This window comes from Octopus bimaculoides, chromosome 2 (assembly GCF_001194135.2).
Source record: "Octopus bimaculoides isolate UCB-OBI-ISO-001 chromosome 2, ASM119413v2, whole genome shotgun sequence".
Classification (NCBI taxonomy): domain Eukaryota; kingdom Metazoa; phylum Mollusca; class Cephalopoda; order Octopoda; family Octopodidae; genus Octopus; species Octopus bimaculoides.
In genome coordinates, this window is record NC_068982.1 from 65,663,249 (window position 1) to 65,680,815 (window position 17,567).

The following is a 17,567-nucleotide window of genomic DNA, read 5'->3' on the forward strand; positions in this document are numbered from 1 at the left end:
ATATATATATATATATATATATATATATATATATATATATATATATATACACACACATATGCAGTACAAGAATGGATTTAAAATAGATTTTCTTTCTAAACTAAGGTAACATTCTTATCAAGCAGGTCACTATTTCTAGTGTTGGATTCCTTCAAAAGCCTAAAATATATTTCTATCATAGGTATACACACTGGAGAAGGGTATAGTTGATGGCATAGTTGTAAATGATTGGACACTGTCATACTAGCAGTGTCATTACTTTCCAGTATTCTGTGACAACATATCTAGCCATGGGGTAAGACTACCTTGCTTGGAAATAAGTGGTGGTTGGTGAAAGAAAGAGCATCTGATCATAGAAAATCTCCCTCAATAAACTCTGTCCAACACATGCATGCATGGAAAAGGGGATGTTTGATGACAACGATGATTATGAAACAGGTGATTATATTATCTGCATGACTAGCCGATACATATTTTATTGATCATAAAAGGAAGAAATACAAAGTCAACCTTGGAAGGATTTCAAAGCTATAAAGAGATGTATCTAAATAAGACATTTAAGCTGTTGCTCTACCATTTTTACAGCTGTGACATGAAATGCTTAAAATTATAAGAAAAATATTGATTCCGAGTATTGACACTAATCTCAAAACTGCAGTGTTTTTCTTAATTTCTTTACCTCATGTTCAAGTCCACTGTATTCACCTTCTCTCTGTTCACGAATTACCACAAAATTCATATCCTTATGTCGGGTTTTGATGCCTGGCATGCTTTTAATCCAAACGACATTGGCAAACATATCAAGTTCACGTCTGGAAGAGAGTAACGTCTAAACAGTTGTATTTTTAATACTTTTATATTACAATTTTAATTACAAGAAAAAAAATCTCCAAAATTCCAGTTTAAATCAACAGCAGTCAGGTTTCATGGTATGAAGTGAATCAAATTATTCTCCCCATTGACAGAGGCCACTCTATCATAATATTCCCAGATGACCTGGTACCCCCTCCTGGAAGATAGATAAACTGAAACATTTTAGAATTAAGAGCTAGTCATAGAAATATATTAAAATGCCAGCAGTGGATTTGAACTTATAATCTGTGAGTTGGTATTATGGTGTTTGTGTGTGTGTGTGTGTTTACTTATTCCAGACTGTGTATGATTTAGTTCTTCTAGAAAACAACTTGTGTCAGGAAAAGCTACCAACCTTAACTTCATGTTTAAACTTTCCAACACGCCGCCTTTGGCATCAGCAGGAGTTGCAATGATGCCTTTGATGCCAACACCATTTCTTTTGAATGATTCAACAACAGTATCTAAACTTGCACTTTGACTTGGCTGTACTTCACTGAAAAAAAGATCATCAGCAATAAGCATTTCGTGTAATCAAAACTGTGACACTTTCAAATATATTTTGTACATCAAGATAATCATAATTTCACATACATACACACAAGTTATAGAATCCCAGGTAAACCCTAAAGGAACAGGGTCATGATTGATGGCATACCTACAGTGAAATAGTCTGATTGCTTCATGTGAATCTAGAACTGCATTACCTAATATATCATTCACTTTTTCAAGATGGTGTGTTGTGATTTAGCTGCTACTTTTTGTAGGTCAAATGATTATAAAAAGGCTTTTTCATTGGTTTGTCTACATGAGCAAAACATAGCCACCACACAATAGTAAGTATGGCTTAGTACTTAAAACAATTAACAAAAGCATGGTACATGGTACCATGCTTTTGTTAATTGCTTTAGGTTCCTATGAGAGCAGATAAAGATGCCCTTTTGACACACCTGACACAGCAGAATATCCAGGATGTGACAGCTGAAAAGAGAGAAGACTGAAGCAACTCCCTGCTGGTACTTATTTTTGGTTAGGTAGACATGTGAAATAAAGAGTCTTGCTCAAAGAGACAATGCACTGCCTGGTCCCAAAATAGAATCTATGACTTTATGTTCATATGCCCAACACTCTAACCACATGGCCTTAATCTTACTAGTGTTTTATTAGTATTGGTGACTATTGCTTTTTTAAGGGTTTAGTCAGAAGAGAAAGTGAAGCACCCATGTTTTTTATTCAGTCTTTAATAATGGTGGGAAGAATGGAAGAGGAAGTTATCCACTGATTGGATACCTGGTTTGAATGCTTACAGTAAAGCAGACTACACTGAATGAACCTGGCAACATAAGTCAATCACTCAAGAATAAGAACAGTCCCTCTAATGAGCTTCTACATAATTTCCAAGGCTTTTTTTTACCTGAAGATATGACAGAAGACACTTGCTGAAGGCACCGCACATTGAGATACTATACAGCCATGACTGAAGCTTAAACAGTAACAAACCCACATTTCTTTACCTGACCAGAAAGAGTGCAGTTATAAACTAATCTTAAGATAGAAGTTTTAATAAATCCAGAACTATATAATTGTTAAAGTGAACTTCTCAGTCACACAGCAATGCTTGCACCTTAACCCTTTAGTATTTCAACTGACCATATGTAGCCCGAATATACTGTTTTATGTTCAAACCTGCACCTCACATCTACTCTACAATGTCATTCTAAAAATAAACAATCACACCATCATCATCATTATTTAACTCTATTTTCCATGCTGGCACTGATTGGATGGTTCGACAGGAGCTGGGCAGCTGAAAAGCTGCCTGGGTTTCATGTCTGTTTGGGCATGGTTTCTATGACTGGATGCCCTTCTTAATATAAACCACTTTACAGAGTGTACTGGGTGCTTTTACATGGTACTGGCACAAGTGCCCTTTATGTGGCACCTGCACACATGAGCCCACAAGATTAGGGTGGTTCAGCTGAAGAGGGATGCAGGGGACGTACCTGGATGCAAGGACAATCATGATTTTACTTAGTTTGACATGTCTTCTCAAGAATAACAAACTGCCAGAAGTCTAAGTCCCAAGGAACCCATGTTCCATTACCTGATCATCAAGAATGCAATAATAAAATAATCTTAAGGTAGAAGTTTTAAAGTGTAAATCAGAGCTTTGGAAGGGGTAGAGGAGGAGGGTTTCAATAATCAGTTACAGTTTAACATGTGTAAGTTAAACTCAAGAAGTAAACAATAACATCTGACAAACCAATGAAAGAATTTAAATGTGGTTTCTAAATCTGTTAGAAATAGCAATCAAACTCCCCTCAATTTACACACTTCTGTCTTAAAAAAAGAGGACATACTTCGTAATATATGATTGAAAAAAGAATGGGATAGCCATAGCCTTTCATCACAGCTCTGCTCAATCATGGCTGGCATGGGATTAAACAATAATAATAATAATAATGAAAAAAGATAATACATTTACATCAAAATTTTATGCTAGTATGTCAATTCACTACAACTTGTACTAATACATAAGTCACACCTCTTACAGCTAATTAATCAAACGTACTAACAACATGACTAAAATTGCATCTAAAAAAGTAGGTTTTGTGGTCAAGACCAGAAAACAATTCAACCTTGATGTACTGAAGAATTTCAACAAATCTCATACATGAACCACATTACAATACAGCTTGATATAATGATTGGCTTGTTGGTGACTAAACTCATCCCTTTATTCTCTTTACTGGTCAAAAAAAAGGATGTGACCATCCAGCATAGTTAAAAGTAAATGTGTCAAAGGGCAGATGAGCTTTTCCCTCGATCTCTTTCCTTTTTCCACACTTGCCCTATCTGTCACTGGCATTTTTTTTCATTGTCCTCTTATCTTCTGTAGGATTCTTAAAGTAGATATCTAACATTAATTACTACAAATATACTTGTCTTCCACTGTCCCCTAAATATCATTAAATTGTAATAACTACTGCACACTTGCAGTCACTTTCCATTTATTGGCTTATAGTGATACTTTAACAATTCTTTCTATTATGAGCAAAAGGCCTGAAATTTTGGAGAAGTGGGCTAGTTGATTACATCAACCCCCAGTGCTCATCATCATCATTTACCCTCCATCTTCCATGTTGGCATGGGTTGACTGGTACCTATTTTATTGACCCCAAAAGGATGAAAGGCAGAATCAATCTCAGTGAAATATGCAACCGGCAGAAATAGCACAAACAATTCTGCTAGCTTGCCTGTAGTAGCAGCAGCAGTAACAACAATAACAATAGTTTCAAATTTTAGCACAAGGCCAGCAATTATGGGAGACGGGGTGGATAGACGATTAAACTGACCCTGGTGCTCAACTAGTACTTATTTTATTGACTCCAAAAGGATGAAAGGCAAAATCAACCTTGGTGAAATTTGAACTCAGTAGTAGTAGAACGTAGTAGTAGTAGTAATAACTTCAAATTTTTGGCACAAGGCCAGCAAGTTCAGGGGAAGGAGTAAGTCAATTACATCAATCACAGTGTTCAACTGGTACTTATTTTATTGACTTCAAAAGGATGAAAGGCAAAGTCAACTTCCATGGATTTGAACTCAAAATGTAGTAGTGGTGGACTCTTCCATTGAAGACAGCTGATTGTTCAGCTTTTGTCAAATGACCTGCACAAATGATTAGTTTATGGTGATCAAATGAATGCACTGTACAATTAGCTCACTCCCTCCATCAGATCAACATTGCCTGAACAGGTGCATGGTGTACCACATATCAGGTGTTGAAGTGATCGCAGAGCAATGTGAGATGAAGTGCTTTGCTCAAGAACACAACACACCACCTGGTCTAGGAACTGAAACTACGATCTAGCAATTGTGAATGCAATGCCCTAACCACTAAGCCATGCATCTTCACATAGTAGTAGTAGTAGTAGTAGTAGTAGTAGTAGTAGTAGTAATAATAATAATAATCATGAAGTTTAACATCAGGAGAGGCATATTCCAGGGAAATAGTCTGTCACCATTGCTGTTTGTGATTTGCATGAAACCCCTCACACAGATATTACAGAAAGTCACACCTTGAAAAATGGCAGAAACTTAAATCAATTGCTATATATGGATGACTTAAAGATATTCTGTAAGAGTGAATATGAAGTAAATGGTCTTGTTTCAACACTGCAAACATTCAGTAAGGATGGAATTTGGATAAAAATGTGTGGTATGTTTACCATAAAAAGAGGCAAAGTAGTGACATCTGATGATGTAGATCTACCCAACAGTGAGAGAATCAAGGATATTGAGATGAATAGATGTAAGTATCTGGGTATTTTGGAGTATGACAAAATCAAGGAAAGTGAGATGAAGGAAAGCCTTAGGCAAGAATATCTCAGAAGAACCAAATTAATCATGGAGAGTAGGTTCAATGGAAAGAACAAGATCAGAGCAATGAATACATGGGCTGTTTCCTTAATGCAAAACGGTGCAGGTATTAGACAGACAAAAAATGAGCTTGAGGAATTGGATAGAAAAACCAGGTAAGTGATGACAATGAACAAGGAACTGCACCCTAAAAGAGATATCAGTAGACTATGTGTCTAAGTACAAGGGAGGAAGAGGCCTCATAGGACGCAAGATCTGTATTGTCAAATAAGGAAAACATTCCAGGATGGTACGTCAAACAGCAGACTGAACCCTTGCTTGCCTCTGTTAGAAACAACATGTTACCTACTAAAATTGTGGCACCCAAAAACATTTAAGAAACAAGACAGAGAACAAAAATTAAACAACTGGAAAATGAAAGCAATGTATGGGCAATACCTCAGAGAAATCGAAGGAAAGACAAGGTTAATACCTGGGGATCACTAAGGAGAAATGATCTGAAAGGATGCACTGAGACATTGGTATGCAGTGCCCATGAACAAGCTCAGAACTAATTACACCAAGTTCCAAATAAATAAGAACAATGAATTTCCCCTTTGTAGGATATGTGGCAGCAAAAACAAAATAATCTGTGAGTGTAGTAAATTGGCCCAAAAGGAATACAAAAGGAGGTATGATAAAATAGTTAAGTTTGTTCACTGAAGATTGTGTGAGAAGTATGGTCTTGAAAGAACACAGAAATAATACAAACATAAACTAGAAGGTGCCACTGAGAATAATGAATATAAAATCTTATGGGATTTCACAATTCAGTGTGACTCACTAATTGATGCTCAGAGACCAGACAATATTGTAGTGGATAAAAGGAAGAAAGAAGCTAAGATCATAGATCTTACCATACCTGGGGACACATGCATGGGAGACAAAGTGCTGCAAAAGATGGAAAAATACAAGTTACTAAAAAACAAAATTGCAAGAATGTGGGCAATGAAGAGATTAACTGTCATCCCAGAAGTTGTAGGGGGAATGGGAGCACAAATAACAGAGTTTGAGAAATATATCGGAGAAATTAGAATTGACATGAGGGTGGACCCTGCCAAAAAACTACTCTTCTGGGGACAGTGAGGATTTTGAGATTGATACTTGAATGTTAAGTATTGTGGAAAGAGACCCTGTGAGACTTTTGACGATAGGTTGCTGTTCACTCTCACAGAATTAACCAAAGCAAGTAAAATCAAGAGCTTTGAATAATAAAATGGAATAATAATAAACATGCACATGAGGTGGTATTGAAAATTTCCTGGACTAGTTATGTTTACTAATGAAATAACTTATTTACCTAAGTTTTAACATCATCACCTTTGATATAGTCCCCCTGCACAGCAATACACAGGTAATTTACTGCCACTTTTGGAGTCCAGTCTGGAAGTTGTTTCCTGTAAGTGAATCAAGGATCTTCCATGATTCACTCTTGATCTTGACAACAGTGTTAAAATGGCAACCTTTGAGCTGCATTTTCATCTTGGGGAACAGAGAGAAGTCTGCAGGCGCTAAATCTGGCTGATAGGGTGGTTGTGGAAGCAATATGATATTGTTTTTGGTGAGAAACCCATGAGTAAAGAGAGCTTGGTGAAGAATCGAATTCTTTGTGCTCCACAGATTTGGTCACTTCCAATGAATGTTTCCCCTCAAACACTTCGAAATGTTACAGTAACACTCTCAATTGATAGTCTAGCCCTGGGGGATGAATTCTCAATGCACAATACTGCAGATGTCAAAAAACTGATGAGCATGCTTTTGATTGAGCTGCAGCTTTGTTATGCCTTTTGAAGTGCCCATGCCACTCGAAACACTGCATACAACCCATTGCCTCGTCGCCGTAAACTTGCTGAAGCATGCTCAATGTCACTGTAGCAAAATTTCATGTTGGCTCTTTGTTCCAACTTCCTGTCCATGACAAAAATTGCAGACTACAGCATACACATGATCACAAAAAAACCCCCCATAAATTCCACAACCTGTGAGATAAACACAGCAATATCACTCAGTGCACTGCTTCATGAAGGTCACAGCAAGCTCTCACTGCACATGCAACCATGTGCAGCCATTTATTGGTATGCTACGGAACTAGCCTGGGAACTTTTTGATACCACCTCATATCGAAACATTTTGAAAGATCACCAACAGGAATTTACTGATCTTGTTGATAATATTTGTTCTTAATATATACCTAATGAAAATTTCCTCAAAGTCCACAGGTACACCAGCAGCTGTAAAGATATCTTGTACACTGGTCATTAGACTGGCACCAACACCGTCTCCAGGTACCATGGTAACAACATGTTTTTTCATAGATTTGGCAACAGGCTCATTTACCTGAAAGGAAACAAAACAGTCATTTAATTAATATATTATTTAACTTTTAGCATTATTATTATTATTATTATTATTATTATTATTATTACAACAGCTCATGGTATTCAGCTATGTTCCTAGCTATGTTCTAAGTTCAGCTCCCATCCAGATCAACTTTGCATTTCTTTCTCTTGGGGGCCAATAAAATAAGTAACAGTTAAGTATCAGGATCAGTTTAATTAACTGTATCCTTCCACCACAATCTGCAGCTGTGTAAGAAAGTTAGTGTCAACGGTATTATTATCTTGCCATGGTTTTGTCTTTCATCCTTTCAGGATCAATAAAATAAGTACCAGTCAAGTACTGGGGTTGATGTAATTGACTTGTTCCTCCTCTCAAAATCAGAAAGACTTATTATTTCATGTCATCTTTGCTGCTTATTACCTCCCTAATCAGGCTCGTCACCAGACTTTGGCGCCTGAAGGTGCTTCAGAATATTCTAGGTGAGAACTAATTTGTATTGTGGGAAGACTTTTGTAAACTGTATTTTCTAGATCTGGGGGTGCACTATTTCTGATAGGATATTACAACATCATTTAACATCCACTTTTCCATGTTTGCAAAAGCCAGAGGGAATTCACTGAAACAGATTTTCTATGGTTAGATGTCCTTTCATGTTCCTGTCTCTCACTTGTTTTTAAGCAACGTGATATTTCCCCATGACTTGGCATGTTTTCATAGAAGATTAGGGATGTTGGACACCACTTGCATGATGATGACATTTGTTTCCAAATGTCATATGATGTCAAGACAAAGAGACACAAACACACACACATGACAGGATTCCTTCAGTTTCCCCTCTACCAAATCCACTCACAAAGCTTTGGTTGGCCTGAAGCTATAAAAAAGCCTTGTGAGTGATGCATCTACTGTAAACAGGTAAATAAATATTGTAAATACAGTAATCCCTCGTCCACTGCGGGTGTTACATTCCAAAACCTCCCAGAGAAATAAAATCTAAAAAAATATAAATACCTATCAGCCACAGAAACCTGCGATATACATTAGCCAGAAAAATCTACAATGTACTGAGTGCATGATAGGTGAACCACAATGTACTGAGTGTGTGATAGGTGAACCATGATATGGCAAGTGATTAATGTAGTAGGTATAGTAAATGAAATAAGAAATGATTTTAAATACTTACAGACAGTTGCAACAACCCTTGACTGGTTTGAACACCACGTTTCAAGCATTTGTAATTACTCTGAAATATAGAGGGAATAAATATATATATATGAATAAAATATACATAAAAGAATAAATAAGAAATGAAAATCTAACATTTCAAATTGAAAATTATTTGAATTTGTGAATGGAAATGCGTTGAACTAGAATATTAATACATATTGTATAAAATTTGAATCATAGAAAAGAGGTTTTGTCTATTCATTCATTTGTTTCTTTAATATCTGTTTTTTTATGTTAGCATGAGTTGGACAAAGCAGGATTTTACAGCTGGTGGCTCTTCCTGCCACTAATCCCTACTTGTTTTTCAAGTAAGAGATTTCTTATTATTTCATATGTTTTTAAAAGTATAAAACATTGGCCATTATTTCAACAACAAATCATAATCATTGTCATCGTTCAATGTCCATGTTCTACACTGGCATGGGTTGGGTGGTTTGACAGGATCTAATGGATCCAAGGACTGCATCATGTTCCAGTAACTGTTTTGACATGGTTTCTTTGGCTGGATGCCCTTCCTAATGCCAACCACTTTACTGCATGTACTGGGTGCTTTTTTCATGTCACTGGCATAATGAGGTCACCAAGCAGCATGCAAGACTATGAGACCTGAGAAGGAGACAGTGGCTTTATCACCACTTCACTCATGTTTTTGTCAAACAAGGCCATGGAATATCCATCTTCATGCACACACACACACACACACACACACACACACACACACACACACACACATATTTTGAATATATACATGTAAGCTTAAACATAAAAGCATATCAAATTTACCTATTTCTCTGTAGATTGAAAAAAATTATGAACAGCTTTAATTTTCAACCCTCATTGGGGTCTCATCAGAGGTGTTTACTTCACAAGAAAAGATAGATGCAATGTAACGATCTATTAAAATAGAAATTTCCTGCAGAGGATGTATCTCTACAAGATATAATCTCCAGGTGGAAATTTATAAAAGTGATTATGTAGAAGGTCCCTTATTAGTGAAGATAAGTCAGTTACTAGTTGTTAAAGTTGTTTAACCTCCAGATAAGTTCTGATCCAGTAGACTTGATCAAAGCTTGAAATTTATGGGGAATGGGTAAGTCGATCATATTAACCCAGTGCACAATAAGTGAACCTCGGTGTACTGAGTCGTGATAGGTGAATTGCGATATGGCAAGGGATTACTGTAGTACGTATAGTAAATTAAATAAGAAATCATTTTGAATACTTACAGACAGTTGCAACAAACCTTGACTGGTTTGAACACCAGGTTTCAAGCATTTGCAATTACTCTGGTACTTAATTTATTGACCTCATAAAGATGAAAGGCAAAGTCAACTTTGGCTGAATTTGAACTCAGAATGTAGCAAGGAGTGAAATACTGCTAAGCATTTCACCAGGCGAAAATAAGCATCCCATATTTTATTTTATATATCTTATTTTTGCAGTATTACAGCAATAATGAGCTTATCGAATACATTGCTCAAGTACACTACAACTCATCAGAAAAGGGGAAAAGGTGATGAAAAGTAGCAATAAGTAAAGGAAAATAGCAATGATAGCAAACTGCATTGTATACAGTACTTTGTTTTTAATGACATGGTATATATATATATCCTTATATTCACACGCTATATATATATATATCCTTATATTCACACGCTATATATATATATATATATATATAGATATATATATATACCATGTGAATATAAGGATTTACTTTTCATAAGAAAAAAAAGCCAAGGCTGTGTATAATATAGAACATTTATAAATATTTATACGACCTGAGTTGGACCCCCTATTCGCATAATAACCGAACCTAGAGCTTAACTTTGGTCTAATACATAGCACTTACTCAGCATTACCTGAAACCTCTGGGTCTAATTGACACCACTATCGCTCATAACCTATATATATATATATATATATCAGGAAGAGAGCCACTCCATCAGATCGTGAAGAAGTTATAGAGAATATTTTATGCTGAGCTTTTGGATTTTGTCGAGTTTCCTTAATTTCATATCATGTGCCATTTTTCCATGAGCCTCTTTCATTTGACTGAGATATTTAAAATTTTTGTTGCATTTCTGATCTTTCTGATATCTAAATACAGATACTTATGTGCATGAATTACTTTTGTTTTGTTTTGTTTTTTGTTTTTTTTCAAATTTAATTCTGAAGAATTGAAGAAGTAAATTTACCCTATCGTGTCTTACTCATTTTGCCCCAGCTAATTAAGTCTTTTTTTCTACTCAAAGAGATCGGAGATAATTTCTTGAATTAGTGTTCTGAATATGTTATAGTGCTTTTAATGCATTCAGAGAAGGTCATTTGCTCAGTTGATATAGTTTTTGTAAGGTAGCGAACATTTGTAAAAAAATATTTTTGGGTCAAAATCAAAAATGCAGTAAATATTACTCATTGTGCTCCACCCCCTATTTAGACTAGCATAGGGGGAAGAGATAATCATGTTTGAAACGCTTTTAAAAGATGAAATGATCACAATCGGGATGTTTTTAAAAGACGAAAGAGTCACGGTTGGAAACCTTTAGAAACACGCATGTTTTCAGGCGTCCGTATATTTCTGTGCATTAGTGCGCACACGAACGGATGCGCAAAGGAATCAACCAAGTTATTTTCAATTTGGGAAATATTCTATTTCGGAGTCTCGACTATGTGATACACTATATAAAATATTGACAGTTCAGTAATATGACATTGAAGAGAGAGACATAAATTCAAGACAGATGAATTAATCATACGTATATTCATTCACAGCTGACCTAGTGTTAAATAACAAATACATTTCCACGGCGGTTGATAGTAAAATATAGTTTCTAATTCCATAGAACTGTACAGCCTTTCGATTAGCAAATTTCATTTCTTAATGAAATGTCATTCTGACTCGGCATATGACAATTTAATTTGAAGGTTGCGAGAGAAAGAAAATGCGAAAGTCCAACGTATAGGTTGGGAGTAAAGGTTAATAGATTTGGTGAAGATTACAGCGATTTAACATAAGCCAATATTATCCACAGTATGATATGAACTAAGATAAGATAAACCAAAGAGGGAAAAAAACAGAAGAATTGTTTAATATACTTACAGAGTAACGTTGAGCTCCTTTAATAAGACCAGACCGAAAGGACGAGATGACAAGGGACGCCATGTTTGTAACAATGACAAACGGTGAAGGTCACATTAATATACCTTTTGCAGCAGACGATCGGATATTTCTGACTAGTAATATGTGTTTTTTTGTTTACTCTTTTACTTGTTTCAGTCATTTGACTGTGGCCATGCTGGAGCACCGCCTTTAGTCGAGCAAATCGACCCCAGCACTTATTCTTTGTAAGCCTAGTACTTATTCTATCGGTCTCTTTCGCCGAACCGCTGGATTACGGGGACGTAAACACACCAGCATCGGCTGTCAAGCGATGTTGGGGGGGTCAAACAGACATATACACACACATACATACATATATATATATATATATATATATATATATATATATATATGTACGACGGGCTTCTTTCAGTTTCCATCTACCAAATCCACTCATAAGGCTTTGGTCGGCCCGAGGCTATAGTAGAAGACACTTGCCCAAGGTGCCACGCAGAGAGACTGAACCCGGAACCATGTGGTTCGTAAGCAAGCTACTTACCACACAGCCACTCCTACGCCTATTTTTATATCGTTTTCTATACACAATAACGTCCTCACTTACAAGTTTCTATTTACAATGGTAAGAATGACAAAAGATTCTGTGTAACTCGGACGAAATAGATATGATAGAACATTTTTGTTCGAAGGCCTTGCTGTTTTGTGGGAGGTTTTCTTGCTATTTATAAATTTTGTCAATACACACTGGTGAAAGACACGTGTGCGCGCGCAAACAATAAACATGCCTCTAAGTTACGTATAAAGCTTATAGCCTTACAGCTACCAAATTTGCAAGCTATGGGTCCATGTACTTGCAAGGATACATACATACATACAATAAAAAACCAAATCTTTCTATAATGCTGTAGGAATATTGAGAGAGAATGCAGTGACTGTGCTGAGAGAGCTGAAAGAGACGTGGGAGACTGACAGAGTTAGAGAGAGGTGAGAGAGAGAGTGAGAGAGAGAGAGAGAGAGAGAGAGAGAGAGAGAGAGAGAGAGAGAGAGAGAGAAATATATTCAGTAAACAACACTGGTAGTCAGGTGAGCAGATAGTAAAATATAGGAATGAAAGTAAGAGTGAGTGAGAGAGGAGAAGAGAGAACATGAGTAAGAGATGAGAGATAGAAAGAAGAAAAATAGCTCTATACAATAAAGAGGATGAAATCAGAAAGGTAAGAATAAAATAACAGAGGACATGCATAAGATATCTCCATATGTATAAATTGCACACAGAGTATGCTTTTTCCTGGTCCTGAAAGTTATCTTCAATGCTATGAAGAACCAAATTCATCTCAACAACACTGAGAAAAAACCGTTGAAAGAACCATCTAGAAATTTTATTACCTTCGTGCGCTCAGGTCAGCGGATCCGTTTCAAGAAAAAGAACAAGAAACTTCCTATGAGAGATGAAAAGTGGAACGACTATTGGGAAGTGACTGCAGATTTACCTGGGTGCCAGGCATTCTTTCCCATCCCAGTTATGGAAAAACTGGACATTTTGATGTGGTGTGAAAGAAGGAAAGTTGTAAATCTAGTCGAGTTAATGGTTCCTCATGAAGATAATATGGACGCCACACGGGCTTGAAAGATTGACCATTATGTAAACCTCCTCGAGAATTGTGAAGACGCAGGCTGGAAAGTGGAGCATTTTCCAATCGAAGTTGGATGTAGAGTTTGTAGGACACAGTGTGAAACGACTGCTGTTATCGTTAGGCCTAACTCATCATAAGGTAAGTATCACCATGAGTGATATCCAAAATACAGAGTAGAAGGCTAGCCACTGGATTTGGTTAAAAAGAGACGATGAGCGATGGCTAGAGAAATATTGAGCTTTGTTTTTAATAACCAGTTGATCTAGCAAGCGGGGCCTCATATCAGTGAGGGGGGCCGGTGCGCATTGATGCCGTAGAGTGGTAGGCCCTGAAACAGCGCTCATTCTCTCCTGATGACCCCATACACTTGCTGGCTTCCGGTATGCAGAGTTCTCGACTGGTAGCACTTGCATGTGCAAGTTGTTTGCAAGACATATATGTAAGGTGGATGCATTCACATGTACACACCTGTATACGAGCAAATACACATATAGATAGTAATTGTCTTAAATTGTTCTGATGGTGGTGGTTTCCAGTTGCATAGTAAATGTTTGTTGACGTGTTTGCATACACTAAACATCTCTGATCTTGTGTCTAAATACAAGCAAGAGGTTCATGTATCCCAGAATATGACGCTCTTCTCAGCTATGTAGATGTCACATCATTTGGTTCTCTTTTTGAATGGTTTGAACTTTTTGATACTGTTGTGTTTGGGGAGAGTCATTCTGTTTTAATGCCTTATTAATTAACACACTCACTAGTTTGATTTCAACTCATTTACTTTTTTTTTTTTTTTTTCTCAAATTTTCATTGCTCCATGCAATCTCTTCAATAGTTGTTGATACTCCCCAGACACCACAAAATATGTTTCAACATATGTATTCACATAAAGAATCTTGCAAATCAAATACAAAAACTTTTTATTTCCTACTTAATGAATTTATTTGCTACTGTTTTAAGTTTCAGATCTAATTTGATAGTTTGGTAGAATTCCTATTTTTTATGTGTCTGAACACAGAGGGATGAGTATGTAACCATATAGCATAGTCCTCTATTATACACTGTACTGAATGCAGTTATCATGGTACCAGCACCAGTGAGGTTGCTTTGTATCTCACAAAACTTCTGACCACATTAATATTTGTTTATTTTCACAAGGCAAGAAACCAAGAAGGTGAATAAAAGAGAGAGCAATGGAGGAACCAGGATGGATGAATGAAGGTAGCAAGATTATTATGGTAAAAACAGAATGGAGTGAAAGGTTGGCAGAAAGTGATGGATAGAGATGAATGGCTTGGCACTGTTTTATACAGCCATCATCATCTATATATCATATCCCTATACTAACTCTTGCACACTACCTTTGATACTTCTTATAACCAATTTTTCTCTCAGCTCATATATATTCCTTTGTTTATGCACACTAGGGAGGCGCAATGGCCCAGTGGTTGGGGCAGCGGACTCGTGGTCATAGGATCGCGGTTTCGATTCCCAGACTGGGCGTTGTGAGTGTTTATTGAGCGAAAACACCTAAAGCTCCACGAGGCTCCGGCAGGGGATGGTGGCAAACCCTGCTGTACTCTTTCACCACAACTTTCTCTCACTCTTACTTCCTGTTTCTGTTGTGCCTGTAATTCAAAGGGTCAGCCTTGTCACACTGTGTCACGCTGAATATACCCGAGAACTTCGTTAAGGGTACACGTGTCTGTGGAGTGCTCAGCCACTTGCACGTTAATTTCCCGAGCAGGCTGTTCCGTTGATCGGATCAACTGGAACCCTCGAAGTTGTAAGCAACGGAGTGCCAACAACATATGCATACTAATCTTACACTGTGGAGGCACAATGGCCCGGTGGTTAGGGCAGCGGACTCGTGGTTGTAGGATTACGGTTTCAATTCCCAGACCAGGCATTGTGAGTGTTTATTGAGCGAAAAAACCTAAAGCTCCACAAGGCCCCAGCAGGGGCTGGTGACGAACCCTGCTGTACTCTTTCACCACAACTTTCTCTTCCTGTTTCTGTTGTACCTGTATTTCAAAGAGCCAACCTTGTCACACTATGTCATGCTGAATCTCCCCGAGAACTACGTTAAGAGGTACACGTGTCTGGAGTGTTCAGCCACTTGCATGTTAATTTCACAAGCAGGCTGTTCTGCTGATTGGATCAACTGGAAACCTCGTCGTCGGAACCGACAGAGTGCCACATGAAATCTTACACATCTAGGAGAGCATACTTGCTTAATTTCTTTTTAATCCTTGCTACTCTGCATTTTATGTCCATATTATGTGCAAGTGTGTGTTGAATTTACACATAAAAGAGATATCAGAGGATCAGTCTTCTCTTATATATCATGTAGGTCTTTTTAACACTATTTTTAACATATTGTTATTTAGATCTTGGTATGCTTCTGAGATCAGTATTCTGTTTGAGTCCATGCGACATTATAAAACTTGTTAACAACACACTGACAGAGATGTTTCCACTGTCGAAAACTCTGTCAAATGATGGAATACACTCAGATACACACTTACAGCCACCAATTGGCATTCGTATCTGCTGCTTGTTTGCTCAAGAATTTCGTTACCATTATTTTTTCCTGTAACACTTTTTACCTTTTATTACTTTTCTATTACAAGCATTATGATCTATAATAAACTTTATCATATTTTACATTCCAAACTGAACCTTATAATTCATTTGCTGAATTTTATTTCATTCAGTTTTTGAATTTCTGTTAGTTTTTTGTACATGATCACATTTTTGCTATTTGCACATTGCTTCAAACCTTTTTTAAATACAATTCTTGATCTGCTATGTATATTTTATTTCAGCATGCGCTATATTTCTTTTTGTGAAACAAAGTTTAATGTCTAAGTACTGATGTTTCTGCAAGCAATCTCACTAGTGCTGGTGTCATGAAAAAATACACCAGCACATATTGTCAAGTTGGTGGTGTTAGGAAGGGCATCCAGCCATAGAAGATATGCCAAAGCTGACACTGAATCTTGGCACAGCCGTGTGATTCACCAGATCCTGCCAAACTGTCCAAGCCATACCAGCATGAAAAAAAAAAATGGATGATAGATGGTGATGATGTTAAAATAACATCAAATGTGACCATTTATTAGAACTATTTTGAAAGAAATAGGTTACCATTTTGTAAATACATTGGAGTTCTCTTTCAAGTGGAATATAAAAGCACCACAAACAAAAATATATTTTAACTACATATATACTGAAATCAGTTTTTGTATGAATTTTGCAAGTATTCATTATTGTCATCATTTAATATCCGTTGTCCATGCTGGCATGGGTTGGATGGTTTGACCAGGGCTGGTAAGCTGAGGAGCCGCACCAGATTCTAGTCTGATTTGGCATGGCTTCTACGGCTGGATGCTCTTCCTAATGCCAACCACTCCAGGAGTGTACTAGGTGCTTTTACATGTCACTGGCACAGGTGTCAGTTTGCATGACACCAATATCTGCCACAACTATGATTTCACTTGGTTTGATGGGTCTTCTTTTCAAGCATGTCATTTGTCATTTCCTCTGCGAGGCCCAACATACAGAAGGTGCTTTTTATGTGCCACCGGCATGGGTGATAGTTATGTGACACCAGCATCAGCCACACTGCCTCCACGATATGGCAGATGCTGGTGTCACGTAAAAGTACCTTCTGTATGTTGGGCCTTATAGAGGCAATGAAGCCCAGTGTATAAGTATTATAGTTCTTTATTTCAAACACGAAATTACAGCTGTAGATTTTATCATTTATGAATCAGCACTATCATTAGTTTAACAAGAACATTACAATCTCACTGAAATAATTAATAAACACATTGAAAAAAAAAAAAAAAATAAATAAACAGAATAAAAATGTATAAAACATATACAAAATATGGACCAAAAGTAGTAGAAATCATATAACTTTTGGAACTATAAGTGGTGTTGAAATAATAACAAAAATGTATATAAAA

The 17,567-nt window shown here is 36.8% G+C and overlaps 1 protein-coding gene across 1 annotated transcript in view; it reads right to left on the reverse strand.

The window, feature by feature from the left end:
• LOC106868683 (isocitrate dehydrogenase [NAD] subunit beta, mitochondrial) overlaps positions 1-12,047 on the reverse strand; it is a 24,509-nt gene extending 12,462 nt beyond the window's left edge. Inside the window, exons 1-5 of the mRNA XM_014914067.2 lie at positions 11,942-12,047; positions 8,795-8,854; positions 7,463-7,608; positions 1,208-1,348; positions 680-812 (exon numbers count right to left, since the gene is read on the reverse strand). Coding sequence (XP_014769553.1) covers positions 680-812; positions 1,208-1,348; positions 7,463-7,608; positions 8,795-8,854; positions 11,942-12,004 — 543 coding nt within the window. The 5' untranslated portion in view covers positions 12,005-12,047. The remainder of the gene's footprint in view (positions 1-679; positions 813-1,207; positions 1,349-7,462; positions 7,609-8,794; positions 8,855-11,941) is intronic.
• Positions 12,048-17,567: the final 5,520 nt, after the last annotated feature.